The sequence below is a fragment of the Aquarana catesbeiana genome, linkage group LG05, assembly GCF_042186555.1.
Source record: "Aquarana catesbeiana isolate 2022-GZ linkage group LG05, ASM4218655v1, whole genome shotgun sequence".
Classification (NCBI taxonomy): Eukaryota; Metazoa; Chordata; class Amphibia; order Anura; family Ranidae; genus Aquarana; species Aquarana catesbeiana.
In genome coordinates, this window is record NC_133328.1 from 53,035,006 (window position 1) to 53,049,588 (window position 14,583).

At 52.2% G+C, this 14,583-nt stretch overlaps 1 protein-coding gene across 1 annotated transcript in view; it reads left to right on the plus strand.

Annotated features, from left to right (window-relative positions):
- The window catches only part of PLXDC2 (plexin domain containing 2), an 803,122-nt gene that overhangs the window by 287,208 nt on the left and 501,331 nt on the right, over window positions 1-14,583 (plus strand). The window contains exon 2 of the mRNA XM_073629749.1: window positions 2,550-2,746. Coding sequence (XP_073485850.1) covers window positions 2,550-2,746 — 197 coding nt within the window. The remainder of the gene's footprint in view (window positions 1-2,549; window positions 2,747-14,583) is intronic.

Genomic DNA, 14,583 nt, shown 5'->3' on the forward strand with positions numbered 1-14,583 from the left:
AGATGCTACTGAGTTCCTTCCCATGTGCTTCTGACCTCGTTCTACACTGCATTAAGCTGCTTTTACATTTTGATATGGAGCAAAAGGAGTTTGAAAAAATGGCTGTGTATACAAGCTGTAAAGTGTGCTGTGGCTTTGTTTAAAATGTTAAATTACCCACAAGCAGAGGCGTCGCTAGGGGGTGGCTATTGAGGCTATAGCCCCGAATCTGGGGCCCATAGCCCCGAGTCTCTAGGGCAGGGGTCAGCACCTGGCCCGCCACCACTGAACGCAGGCACCCGGCCTACGGACATTATCACAGGGCTGTATGGGGGCTGTGCAGTGTAGTGGGGTGCAGGGGACAGTGGACACTACAGTGGGGGTTGCATTGCTGGGCACTGGTGAGGCTGCATAGATGGGCAAAGCTGAGCCCTGCATTCTTTATGTAGCCAACCGTGGGGCTCTCTGGGGACCCTGATGTAAGTAGGGAGGCTCTCTAAGGACCCTGATGTAAGGGGGGGGGCTCTGGGGACCCTGATGTAAGTGGGGGGGCTCTCTGGGGACCCTGATGTAAGAGGGAATCCGCACTCAGATATGTAACGATATTTTATATATATATATATATATATATATATATATATATATATATATATATATACACACACACACACACACACACACACACACGTATATTCTATACATGTGTTTGCCTGCCCACCCAAGCATATGACTTTCTTTTACTTCGCTGCTATGGGCTCTAGCCCCGGATCTTTTCTAGACCTAGCAACGCCCCTGCCCACAAGACTGAGCAGTAGAAACCTATTAATGTCTGAATGTGCTGTCTGCTCTATAACATAGCCTGCATGTTACACGTATGGCCTGTCCCTTCCTGTGCCCTCTGGTTTGCCAGGAAACCTGATGGGGTGGCCAATAGGAAAGTGTAGGCTACACAAGGACCATGCCGACAATTTACATTACAGACCAACTCAGAATATGTAGGCTACTGGGATTCTCTGGAAAAAAAGCAAACTGCCCTAAAGGTGCCTGCTATCTATCCAGCAAACAATTTATCATCTTTAGCAAAGTCACAAATACATTTACGGTAGACCTTATACTAGTGTAGTAATAACTCTCGGTGGAGCTGCTGGTTTAAGCGGGCTTGTTACCTTCACTCTCGATACCTCTGTTTCACAGGCACCAGGTCTAGGGTTCCGTTGAGTTTACCTCTGGACGATACAAGCACCAACACTTGAGTACATTTTCAATGCTTTATTGAACCAAGTAATGAAGGAAGTAGCAGGAAAGAGGCAGGAGGGAAACTGCAGGGAAGCTCAAATACCTTTCTTTAGGATTCTTTAGAACGTCCTTTAAAATTGAATACTGTAATTGAATGTGATCCCCTTGTGGGACACGATCTTTGCTCGCCTGGATAGGCCTCTCTCACTTGCCTAGCAGCCAGTATGCAGCACGAACAAAAGTCTCTGCCACAGACTTGCTTGGAATAAACCGGTACGATCCTCTGCCACAGGATGTATTGGTTTGCGGTGAATGTCAGACACAGTACTTGGACCTCTAAGCCAACCCGGCAGTACTATGTAATAAGACTACTTCAGGATACGTCCTCCAACCGAGTCACCAGGCCCCTCTCCAGACCAGCACTCTGCGTGATCCTTCCATGACGGGTCCTCCCCTGGGATCTCCTCGGTTGTCCAGCTTCTTCACTCTGGATAGACAGCTCAGGACCCACCCACGCGCCACAGCGGAACGGAGGACCACGAGGTGGTAATCTAACACATACCTGTCGGCCAGGAGGGCCAGCAGGTGGCTGTAAAACGACTCCTAAACATGGCGTCTGTCCCATAAATACCCTCTCCCAGAATGCAACTCGGAGGACCACCTCCACCGAATTGTCTCCGGGACAGAGGAGCACCCATAAGCTTCAACACGTTGCCTTTCCAACACCAGCTAAGGGTAACAACGACACCCACCGTCTCAATGTGGAATCACATTGAGCGTCAGCCAAGCTGGAGCAGAGGCAAATCTAACTTCCTCTAACGAGCAATTCATTAAATTTACCTATCAGATGGTAGATCATAAATCTACCAGCGCTACACTAATAGAACATGTTAAACAAGGTGGGCATGCAAGTTCAGCAGCCATAAGTTGCCAGTAGATGCGTAAGATGTTTTTCCTCTGGCAATCCCAGAAGCCTCATATTGTCAGTGTGCAAATAGTGGCTTACTTCAAGTAGTGGCAGAGGCATGCCCCCCATAGTCTATATGGTAATGCCTAGGACTAAGCACCTAGACTACTGAGACTCAAGCATTACATGACGGATGTAGATATGAAGTTGGTATTTGCATAGAAACGTTGTGCTGCAGAGGAAAACCTACAGTATATATTGTCTGGACTTATTTTACTATGCTGTTATTCAATTTTGTTTCCCTAATGTTTTGCCCTCGCTGTGCCTTGACTTGAGATTTACAGTTTTAGCAGGAAGGAAACTTGTAAATTGACATCAAATAACATTGTAATCCCTATATCAATCTTCTTTGTGTTTTTATTTTTAGACACATCTTATTTCATCAGTCCCCCCATATCCAGAGTGGATGAAAGTGTTTCCGTGGACTTGCACCTATCCAGGCACAGATGGAGGAGGCATTCCGTGGACACAAACCGTCCCAGCACTGTTCATGACTTCTCTGAAGCCGCTGGTCTTTCAGATTTGTTTTTCGATGAAGGAAATGATAATGGAACAGATATTGAGGTACAATACATACTTTTCACTTGTGAGAAAAGAAGGGAGGCATACTTTTTACAAATCCTTAGAAACTCTTCACACTCTATGGACATAACTTTGTATTACCTGGCTAAATATGCTTACATTTGAGGTGTTATGCCTGTGAAAATTAGAAAAAATACATTGAATCCAAACTATGCAACAAGTATATTTTTAGTACAATCCATAAAATTTGAACTTATCCAGTTCGTAATCGTATTCATCCAGTGCATTTGAAAATACTGGTTATTACATTGTTACACATCCTACCATCTCCAAGACAGGAATGGGTAAATCTGATGATTTATATTTCCCCAAATGTCATCAAAAATCAGGAAATTTGGGTAAAATTTCAACATTTTGGCAAACTGCATTGGCCTCAATAGTGAAAGCAAAATTAAAGTGTATGTCAAGCCCAATTTTTTATTTTTTTAGTTTGGATAGAGTGGGGGAGGATTAGACTTCTTTAGGTATTTACTGCTATCTAAAGCTCTATTATAGAGAGATGTACTAGTGTAGCAACCCAAGAAAACAGACAAGCAGCACCAGTCTAAGTGTAGCAATATTAGTAACACAATTATTTAAGCAGTAATGCACTCACTAGAAGTTAGATTAAAGTAGGCACATCTTTGAGGCAGCAGGTGGGTTTCAGGGATCCAGAGCAGTTTCTATAGAGCGCAGTGTCATCGTGCTCGGCGGCACCAGTGGTTTCCGGTGTCTTGGGCTAGACGAGGAGGGCGCAGGAGGAAGCCGTCATACAAAAAGTGAAAGGGCCTGAGGAAGGAGCATGCGTGCTCCGAACGCATGCATGTCACAGATTTTTCCCCCAGATACCAGGGACTTTCTGTATGAAGGCTTCCTCCTGCGTCCTCCTCGTCTAGGGCTGGGGAAAAAATCGATTTGAATCTTGAATGGAGTTGAGAGGTCAAATCGATTCAAATTTTCAGCAAATCAATTTTTTTTTTTTTCACCAGGACCGGCGCTGACACCGTGCCGGTCCTGAGCTCTGGGCAGGAGAGTTTTTAGGGTGAGGCCGCGGCCTCGGCCTAGTCTGCGAGGCCGGACGCCATGGACTAGGCCAAAGCTGCGGCCTCGCCTAAAAACTCCTGCCCGCAGCTCCCCAGGACCGGCGCGGTGTCCATAAAAAAAAAAACTCGATTAGAATCGTGAATCAAGTTTTTTTTTTTTAAATCGCAGATTTTTTTTTTTTTTTTTTTGAGAAAATCACCCAGTTCTACCTGGGACACCGGAAACCACTGGCGCCGATGACCACGATGACACTATGCTTCATGGAAACCGCTCTGAATCCCTGAATCCCATCTGCTGCCTCAAAGATGTGCCTACTTTATTCTATCTTGTAGGGAGTGCATTACTGCTTAAATAAATGTGTTACTACTATTGCTACACTTAAACTGGCGCTGCTTGTCTGTTTTCTTTTATTCATCCCAGAGTCTGTTCTGCTCTTCACTGTGCTGCCTCTCCTGTGTCAGCTTTTAACTCCTGTGGTCAGCACCCAGGTTATGGACTTCCTTGCACAAATTTCTCAACGGAATATTATTATAATATATAATATATGTACATATATGATTTTAAAGTATCATTTCCTTTACTGTTTGGAACTTGGATTATTGTGTTCAGTGTCCTCACACTACACCCTTATTATCCCAGGTGACACAACCTTATGCCTGTTGGAATATCCTAGCCTAGCGCAATAATTATTGTTTTTTCTAGTGTAGCAACCCTGCTGTTCAATTCTCTTCTGGGGTCTTCTGCCTAGGGGAGGGATATGTTTGGCTGTTGAATCCTCTTAGGCCTGCTGCCAGAGAGGGTGACCATGTGGCTGGGCAAACGCCTGAGTTTGAGGCCTAGCTTGCCTAACCTGGGAACTGAGGAGCCATGGAGGAACTCCAGATGTATTGGTGGGCTGGAGAAGCTTGGATGTGAAGCTTGGACCTCACTGGAGTATTTTGTGCATTCTCCACAGGGTGTTGGGAGCTGAAGTGATAAGTGCTTTATAGTCTAGAGCTACAGTCACGGAATGCTAGGTTGGTGTAAAGGTTCTCCATCTGTGAAGACTGTAAATACTTTTGTTCCCCTTTTCTAGAGTCTGCTGGTCTTTGGGTGTCCTGTACCCTTACCCTCTCTCCCTAGAGTTTTTCAAGAGAGTCAATAAACTTATTTTAATTTGCATCTAAAAGTGACTGGCGTCCATTTATACACATTGCTCCACTATTGTTTGAGGACTTCATCCTGAGGTGAAATGTTGGCAAGGTGACAGGTTGCTCTGTTAACAAGGTTATGGTACCAGTGCCTCCTTTACTCTGGAATTCATATCTCATATAAGCTTTTTTTACACATAGCCTTAGCCAGGCGAGATCCAGTCTAACAAGAAATTGCTCACAACCAAAAACCCATTAAATCTGAAATAACCTGTTCATGAACATGCACACTTAATTAAACATCCACCAGAATAGGAGCCACGTCTTTTCTATAGGTGTACAGACCTGGAGAAATCTAAGAAAGCATCAAGTAGTTTAGTGCTCCATCCTCTACCAAACACTGAAATATTAGTTTTGAGTTGATTGACTATTCAACGGTTATTTTTACTCCTAACATTATATTTCAGAAGCACACAGAAATTATAGCTTCGTACTGAAATGTTTAACTTGCAAGAAAACAGGGCTTAGTTGGAATTAGGAGCAGAGATATAAAAAATACGGTGATGACATTTGGGGAGATTCATGATGAGTTTTGTTGTGTTTGTTGTTCTTGTGTTTTTGTCAAAGTGCTCGGCAGTTAGCAAAACCCAGAAATGTCACACACAAACTCAAATAGCCAGGGGATCGTATGAAAGGCCTTTGGTGCTTTAGAATAGTTTTCTTTATTCATTGCTCTGACTAATTTTTAGAACAATACTCATTTGACATTCAATGAATAGTGTCCATTCCAAGTACAGTTTAGTGGTGGGTGGGCAACTGAATTAGACAACTGCTTATCTTTGAAGGGGGGAGTTAGCATGTCTTTAGGGCTCAGTTTGAAGCTGGTGTTTATACTGCCACTGATAGTTAGAGCAACTCTAATAAACAAGAGGACATTCCTGTAACACCACCTTCCAATCTTTGCTATCTTTAAGAGTCTAACCAGCAGAAGAACCTTCGGTAATTACCAGGTGCCTGGATCTTCTGCTGCTGGTGGCACTGTGGTCCTGTGCCTTAAATTGTGGTAGCCACAAGCAAGTGTCTCTAAAAAAGTGTCATCAATCACAACCCGAGCCTGGCTGATGGGCATCCATTAAACGCCACCCAGTCTCTTATCCTGTTCCATAACACTTTGACTGTCCTCCTGCTATGACATGCCACATTAGTCTGGCCTTCTTTTATCTTGCCTATACTTATTAACTTTCAGATCCTGCACAGTTGTCAACGCTTGACCCACCTCCTTGTCTCCTCTTATATTACTCTTTTATTTTATTTCAAAGTTGTTAATTTTTACTTACTTATTCATTTTGGGGGGGATTTACTAAAAATGGTGCACACAGAATCTGGTGCAGCTGTACATATCAACCAATCAGCTTCCAGGTTTTATTGTCAAAACTTAATTGAACAAGCTGAAGTTAGAAGCTGATTGGTTACTATGCACAGTTGCACCAGACTCTGTGTGCACCATTTTTAGTAAATCTTCTCCTATGTGTCAACCAATTGTTTTACTTGATAACAATAACCACAAACTTTTTACATACACTATATTGTCAAAAGTATTGGGACACCTGCTTTTACACGCACATGAAATTTAATGGCACCCCAGTCTTAGTCCGTAGGGTTCAATATTGAGTTGGCCCACCCTTTGCAGCTATAACAGCTTCAACTCTTCTAGGAAGGCTGTCCACAAAGTTTAGGAGTGTGTCTATGGGAATGTTTGACCATTCTTCCAGAAGTGCATTTGTGAGGTCAGGCACCAATGTAGGACGAGAAGGCCTGGCTTGCAGTCTCCACTCTAATTCATCCCAAAGGTTCTATCGGGTTGAGGCCAGGACTCTGTGCAGGCCAGTCAAGCTCCTCCACCCCAAACTTGCTCATCCATGTAAAAATCATCATTTTTTTGCTAGAAAATTACACAGAACCCCCAAACATTATATATGTTTTTTAGCAGAGACTCTACAGAATAAAATGACGGTTGTTGCAACTTTTTTTCTTGCACGGTATTTGCACAGCAATTTTTCAAATGTGTTTTTTTGGAAAAAAAAACAGTTTCATGCATTAAGAAAAAAAAAAAAAACAGTAAAGTTAGCCCAATTTTTTTGCATAATGTAAAAGATGTTATGCTAAGTAAATAGATACCTAACATGTCACGCTTGAAAATTGCACAAGCTCGTGGAATGGTGCCAAACTTCGGTACTTAAAAATCCCCATAGGCGATGCTTTCAATTTTTTTACAGGTTACATGTTTTGAGTTACAGAAGAGGTCTTGGGCTAGAATTATTATATACTCGCTCTAACGTTCATGGTAATACCTCACATGTGTGGTTTGAATGCCGTTTACATATGTGGGTGCGACTTACATATGCGTTCGCTTCTGCAAGCGAGCACGCGGGGACAGGGGCGCTTTAAAAAAAAAAATTTTATTGTTCATTTTACTTTTTTATTTTTGATCCCTTTTAATTCCTATTACAAGGAATGTAAACATCCCTTGTAATAGGAATAGTGCGTGACAGGTCCTCTTTACAGTGAGATCTGGGGTCAATAAGTCCCCAGATCTCACCTCTAGGCTGGGAAGCCTGAAATTAAAAAAAATGATCCTGGCTTCCCAGCCGAGGCGGCGGCATTTTTTCAAACGCAGAGGCCTGGCGTGACGTCACAACATCACGCCCAGCCTCTGAATGATCATAGAGACTTCGGGGACCATCTGGCCCGCCGCAAATCTCTATGGTCATCATCCGTTTGGTTCCTTCTCTGGCTCGCCGATAGCAGGGGCGAGCCGGGAGAAGCACCGGAGGGAAACGGGAGGGGGGACGTCTCGCCTGTAAGAAGGACCAAGCGACTGAACAGCCGCTGTGATTGCTCTTATGGTGAAGGGAATCGCTGACTGTGGCTGTACAAGAAGATTTCTGAATGATACCTGTAACTGCAGGCATACTTCAGATATCACCGCTCAAAGTCTGCAACGTCATATGACGTTGGGCGGGTGGGAAGCAGATAATCTAGCATTAGGAGCCACTTGCTTCTAGAATACAAATAAAAGTTGAGGTCTTTGTTGTCTACATTAGCAACTGTATGTGGAAACTGCATACCACACATTGAGGCGCCTCTGAACATAAAAGAGATCAATAATCACAGGGATCATGTCCTTTTTTTTGACCACTTGAGCTCCAGAAGAGTTAACGGTGTGCCTAGCCAGTGCTTGTGTTCTGTGGGGGAGAAGCTTTTACTAGAGGAAGGCATTGATACATGTTCCTGCTTTGCAGGAACACAGGATCAATGCCTTCCCTACTGACAGAACGATAATCTGCCTTGTTTACATAGGCAGATCGCCGTTCTGGCTCTCTGCCTAATTATCGTCAGTTGACAGTGGACATCGAGTCCACGGTACCCTCAGATCAGCTCCCGTTGTGTATAATCACAGTCAGGGGCGGACTGACAACTCATGGGGCCGCCGGGCAGTAGAAGGTCATGGGGCCCCCTGTGTCTCCGCCCACATGCAAGCCAAACCTACACAAAGCCCCACTTACATAAATCATGGGGCACACAGTAAGGCACATCACATGGCACGCAGCAGAGCACGGGGCACATCATGGGGCACAGGGCATGGGGCACACAGTAGGGCACATCACAGGACACATAATGGGGCACCCAGCAGGGTTTATTATGCTGTACACATCAGGGCACATTATTGAGCACAGCATGGTGCATCACAGGGGGTACAGGGCACATCAGTTGGTACACAGCGGGGAACATCACAGAGCACATCAGGAGATACACAGGACACAGGCGGTACACATCAGGGCACACATCCCAGGGCATGGGGCACACAGTAGAGCACATTACAGGGCACACAGTAGAGCACAACAGGCTGTACACAGCAGGGCACATCACAAGGCACATCACAGGGCAAGGGGCACAGAGTAGGGCACATAAGGGGGTACACAGCAGGGCACATCACAGGCCATGGGGCACGCAGTAGGGCAAATAGCAGGGCACAAACCAAAACACAGGGCACACAGTAGAGCACTGGGATCCTCCAGACTTAACACAGTGCCTCTCAGGGTAGCTATCAGGGGCGAAGGCGACACAGTGGGGGTGGAGGACACAGGAAGACACCATGGGGGGGTGGGTGGCACAGGGGGATACTGTAGATGGGTGGGTGGCACAGGGGGACACTGTAGGTGGGTTGAGGGCACAGGGGGGCACCATGGGGGGGGATAGAAGACACAGGGGGACACTGTGGGGGGTAAAGGGCACAGGGGGTCACCGTGGGGGGTGGGTGAAGGGCACAGGGGGACACTGTGGGGAGGTGGAGGGCTCAGGGGGAAACTGTGGGGAGGTGGGGGGCTCAGGGGGACACTGTGGGGAGGTGGGGGGGGGGCACAGGGGGACACGGTGGGGGGCACAGGGGGACACTGTGGGGAGGTGGAGGGCACAGGGGGACACTGTGGGGAGGTGGGGGGAACAGGGGGACACTGTGGGGAGGTGGGGGGCACAGGGGGACACTGTGGGGAGGTGAAGGGCTCAGGGGGACACTGTGGGGAGGTGGAGGGCTCAGGGGGAAACTGTGGGGAGGTGGAGGGCTCAGGGGGAAACTGTGGGGAGGTGGGGGGCACAGGGGGACACTGTGGGGAGGGGGAGGGCTCAGGGGGACACTGTGGGGAGGTGGGGGGCACAGGGGGACACTGTGGGGAGGTGGGGGGCTCAGGGGGAAACTGTGGGGAGGTGGGGGGCACAGGGGGACACTGTGGGGAGGGGGAGGGCTCAGGGGGACACTGTGGGGAGGTGAAGGGCTCAGGGGGACACTGTGGGGAGGTGGAGGGCACAGGGGGACACTGTGGGGAGGTGGGGGGAACAGGGGGACACTGTGGGGAGGTGGGGGGCACAGGGGGACACTGTGGGGAGGTGAAGGGCTCAGGGGGACACTGTGGGGAGGTGGAGGGCTCAGGGGGAAACTGTGGGGAGGTGGAGGGCTCAGGGGGAAACTGTGGGGAGGTGGGGGGCACAGGGGGACACTGTGGGGAGGGGGAGGGCTCAGGGGGACACTGTGGGGAGGTGGGGGGCACAGGGGGACACTGTGGGGAGGTGGGGGGGCACAGGGGGACACTGTGGGGAGGTGGGGGCACAGGGGGACACTGTGGGGAGGTGGAGGGCTCAGGGGGAAACTGTGGGGAGGTGGGGGGCTCAGGGGGAAACTGTGGGGAGGTGGGGGGCACAGGGGGACACTGTGGGGAGGTGGGGGGCACACTGTGGGGAGGTGGGGGGAACAGGGGGACACTGTGGGGAGGTGGGGGGCTCAGGGGGACACTGTGGGGAGGTGGGGGGCTCAGGGGGACACTGTGGGGAGGTGGGGGGCACAGGGGGACACTGTGGGGAGGTGGAGGGCTCAGGGGGACACTGTGGGGAGGTGGAGGGCACAGGGGGACACTGTGGGGAGGTGGAGGGCTCAGGGGGACACTGTGGGGAGGTGGGGGGCACGGGGGGACACTGTGGGGGGTGGAGGGCTCAGGGGGAAACTGTGGGGCACAGGGGGACACTGTGGGGAGGTGGAGGGCACAGGGGGACACTGTGGGGAGGTGGAGGGCACAGGGGGACACTGTGGGGAGGTGGAGGGCTCAGGGGGACACTGTGGGGAGGTGGAGGGCACAGGGGGACACTGTGGGGAGGTGGAGGGCACAGGGGGACACTGTGGGGAGGTGGAGGGCTCAGGGGGACACTGTGGGGAGGTGGAGGGCACAGGGGGACACTGTGGGGAGGTGGAGGGCTCAGGGGGACACTGTGGGGAGGTGGAGGGCACAGGGGGACACTGTGGGGAGGTGGGGGGCACAGGGGGACACTGTGGGGAGGTGGAGGGCACAGGGGGACACTGTGGGGAGGTGGAGGGCACAGGGGGACACTGTGGGGAGGTGGAGGGCTCAGGGGGACACTGTGGGGAGGTGGAGGGCACAGGGGGACACTGTGGGGAGGTGGAGGGCTCAGGGGGACACTGTGGGGAGGTGGAGGGCACAGGGGGACACTGTGGGGAGGTGGAGGGCTCAGGGGGACACTGTGGGGAGGTGGAGGGCACAGGGGGACACTGTGGGGAGGTGGAGGGCTCAGGGGGACACTGTGGGGAGGTGGGGGGCACAGGGGGACACTGTGGGGGGGTGGAGGGCTCAGGGGGACACTGTGGGGGGGTGGAGGGCACAGGGAGACACTGTGGGGAGGTGGAGGGCTCAGGGGGAAACTGTGGGGCACAGGGGGACACTGTGGGGAGGTGGGGGGCACAGGGGGACACTGTGGGGAGGTGGAGGGCTCAGGGGGACACTGTGGGGAGGTGGGGGGCACAGGGGGACACTGTGGGGAGGTGAGGGGCACAGGGGGACACTGTGGGGAGGTGGGGGGCACAGGGGGACACTGTGGGGAGGTGGAGGGCTCAGGGGGACACTGTGGGGGGGTGGAGGGCTCAGGGGGACACTGTGGGGAGGTGGAGGGCTCAGGGGGACACTGTGGGGAGGTGGGGGGCACAGGGGGACACTGTGGGGAGGTGGAGGGCACAGGGGGACACTGTGGGGAGGTGGAGGGCTCAGGGGGACACTGTGGGGAGGTGGAGGGCACAGGGGGACACTGTGGGGAGGTGGAGGGCTCAGGGGGACACTGTGGGGAGGTGGGGGGCACAGGGGGACACTGTGGGGGGGTGGAGGGCTCAGGGGGACACTGTGGGGAGGTGGGGGGCACAGGGGGACACTGTGGGGGGGTGGGGGGCACAGGGAGACACTGTGGGGAGGTGGGGGGCACAGGGAGACACTGTGGGGAGGTGGAGGGCTCAGGGGGAAACTGTGGGGCACAGGGGGACACTGTGGGGAGGTGGGGGGCACAGGGGGACACTGTGGGGAGGTGGAGGGCACAGGGGGACACTGTGGGGAGGTGGAGGGCTCAGGGGGACACTGTGGGGAGGTGGGGGGCACAGGGGGACACTGTGGGGAGGTGGGGGGCACAGGGGGACACTGTGGGGAGGTGGAGGGCTCAGGGGGACACTGTGGGGGGGTGGAGGGCTCAGGGGGACACTGTGGGGAGGTGGGGGGCACAGGGGGAAACTGTGGGGAGGTGGGGGGCACAGGGGGACACTGTGGGGAGGGGGAGGGCTCAGGGGGAAACTGTGGGGCACAGGGGGACACTGTGGGGAGGTGGGGGGCACAGGGGGACACTGTGGGGAGGTGGGGGGCACAGGGGGACACTGTGGGGAGGGGGAGGGCTCAGGGGGAAACTGTGGGGCACAGGGGGACACTGTGGGGAGATGGGGGGGCACAGGGGGACACTGTGGGGGGGTGGAGGGCTCAGGGGGACACTGTGGGGAGGTGGGGGGCACAGGGGGAAACTGTGGGGCACAGGGGGACACTGTGGGGAGATGGGGGCACAGGGGGACACTGTGGGGGGGTGGAGGGCTCAGGGGGACACTGTGGGGAGGTGGGGGGCACAGGGGGAAACTGTGGGGCACAGGGGGACACTGTGGGGAGATGGGGGGCACAGGGGGACACTGTGGGGGGGTGGAGGGCTCAGGGGGACACTGTGGGGAGGTGGGGGGCACAGGGGGAAACTGTGGGGCACAGGGGGACACTGTGGGGAGATGGGGGGCACAGGGGGACACTGTGGGGGGGTGGAGGGCTCAGGGGGACACTGTGGGGAGGTGGGGGGCACAGGGGGAAACTGTGGGGCACAGGGGGACACTGTGGGGAGATGGGGGGCACAGGGGGACACTGTGGGGGGGTGGAGGGCTCAGGGGGACACTGTGGGGAGGTGGCGGGCACAGGGGGAAACTGTGGGGCACAGGGGGACACTGTGGGGAGATGGGGGGCACAGGGGGACACTGTGGGTGGGAAGCTGTGCAGCAACTTTTTAATAGCAGCATGTGGTACAAGCTGCTGCACTTTCCTTCCTAGATGCAGAGTAGCGCGGGAAGCGGCTGTATACAGACCTCTCGTGATGCGCTCCTCCTCCTCGCCGGCCCCTCCTCTTTTCTGTCCGTCCGAGGTGATGACAGATACAAGCACCTGGGATGGACGGGAGGGAAGGAGGGGCCGGCGGGGGGGAGGAGGAGCGCATCACGAGAGGTCTGTATACACTACAGTCTCTTAGCAGTGAGCAGGGACCCGATCTGCCCGTCAATCACAGCTAGCTGACGGGTAGGTCGGGCCCCGAAGTGAAAGCTGCCATGGGGCCCCCTACTGGCCACGGGCCCTCGGTCAGCGTCCGAACTGCCCGATGGTCAGTCCGCCCCTGATCACAGTGGGAGCGGGTCATTGGAGGCGCGCATGCGTGCCCCTCACCTGCTTTGCAGGAACACAGGATCAATGCCTTCCCTACTGACAGAATGGCAATTTGCCTTGCTTACATAGGCAGATCGCAGTTCTGGCTCTCTGCCTAATGATCGGCGGATGCCAGCAGACATCAAGTCCACGGTATCCTCAGATCAGCTCCTGCTCTGTATAATCACAGTGGGAGCGGGTCACTGGAGGCCCGCATGCGTGCTCCACACCTGGAAGTGCAGGATCACATACTAGGTACGTGTTCCTGTGCAGGATAGCCACCTTGCTTCTGTATATGTAAGTTATACAGTTGGCAAGGTGTTGGCATGGTGTCAGTAGAGCGGTGGATGGTGTCAGTAAGGCAGTGGATGGTGTCAGTAGAGCAGTGGATGGTGTCAGTAAGGCAGTGGATGGTGTCAGTAGAGCAGCGGATGGTGTCAGTAAGGCAGTGGACAGTGTTAGTAACAGTGTTAATAATTTTTTACAATTTAATTTTAGTTTTATTTTTTCTTAATTTTAACAGCCCTGTTGGGGGGCTTTAGTGAAATATCAGGGGACTAAACAGACCCCTGATGTCTCACTTTTGAGACAGTGAAAGGAGAGTAAAGACACAGCCCTCAGTCTCTATCTTGTTTCCAATGATTTTTATTTAGAACATTTCTAGGGTATAAACCGGCATCAGTAGCCATTATATAAGGTCTCAATCTCTATCTCTGCAGCCTCCGCTGCACAGAATAAATGAACAGAAAGAGCTCTGCACAGAGCTCACTGTTTTACAAACTGAAGCATAGAAAACAGAGTTTACTATGCTTCGGTTATAAATGAACAAAATGAGCAATCAGTACTGATCACTCAGTGTGTTCATTCAAAAAAGGAAGGGGACAGAAAATTTAATTTTTACTAGCCCCTTCCCTCACTCTCCTGAATAGTTCCCCTGCAGCAGACGGAGGGAGGGGGAAGAGGGGAAGCCGGCAGCACTGCGGGGGGGGGGGGGTGACTGGGCAGGGGAGCACATAGGGGAACTTGGACAGGAGGGTCTGTGGGGCAGCATTTACTGGAACCAAGCCCCTATATTTTCCCTCTGAAACCTGTGGGAGGAGGAGGAGATGCAGGCTTTCAGCTGCTGCAGGATAAAAAAAACAGGGGCTTGATTGCAGTAAATGTCATCCCCCACAATCCCTCCTGTCCAGGTTCTGGGGGTCGGCAAAGATCGGGGGTAGATCACAGTCAATGCGTTGCGGACCCCCAATTTACACCAACATCAATAGCAATACCAGTAAGATAACCCTATGGGTCCAGCTCTATTTTTCCACTTTTCCTCAATTATTTGAATTTGGAGCAG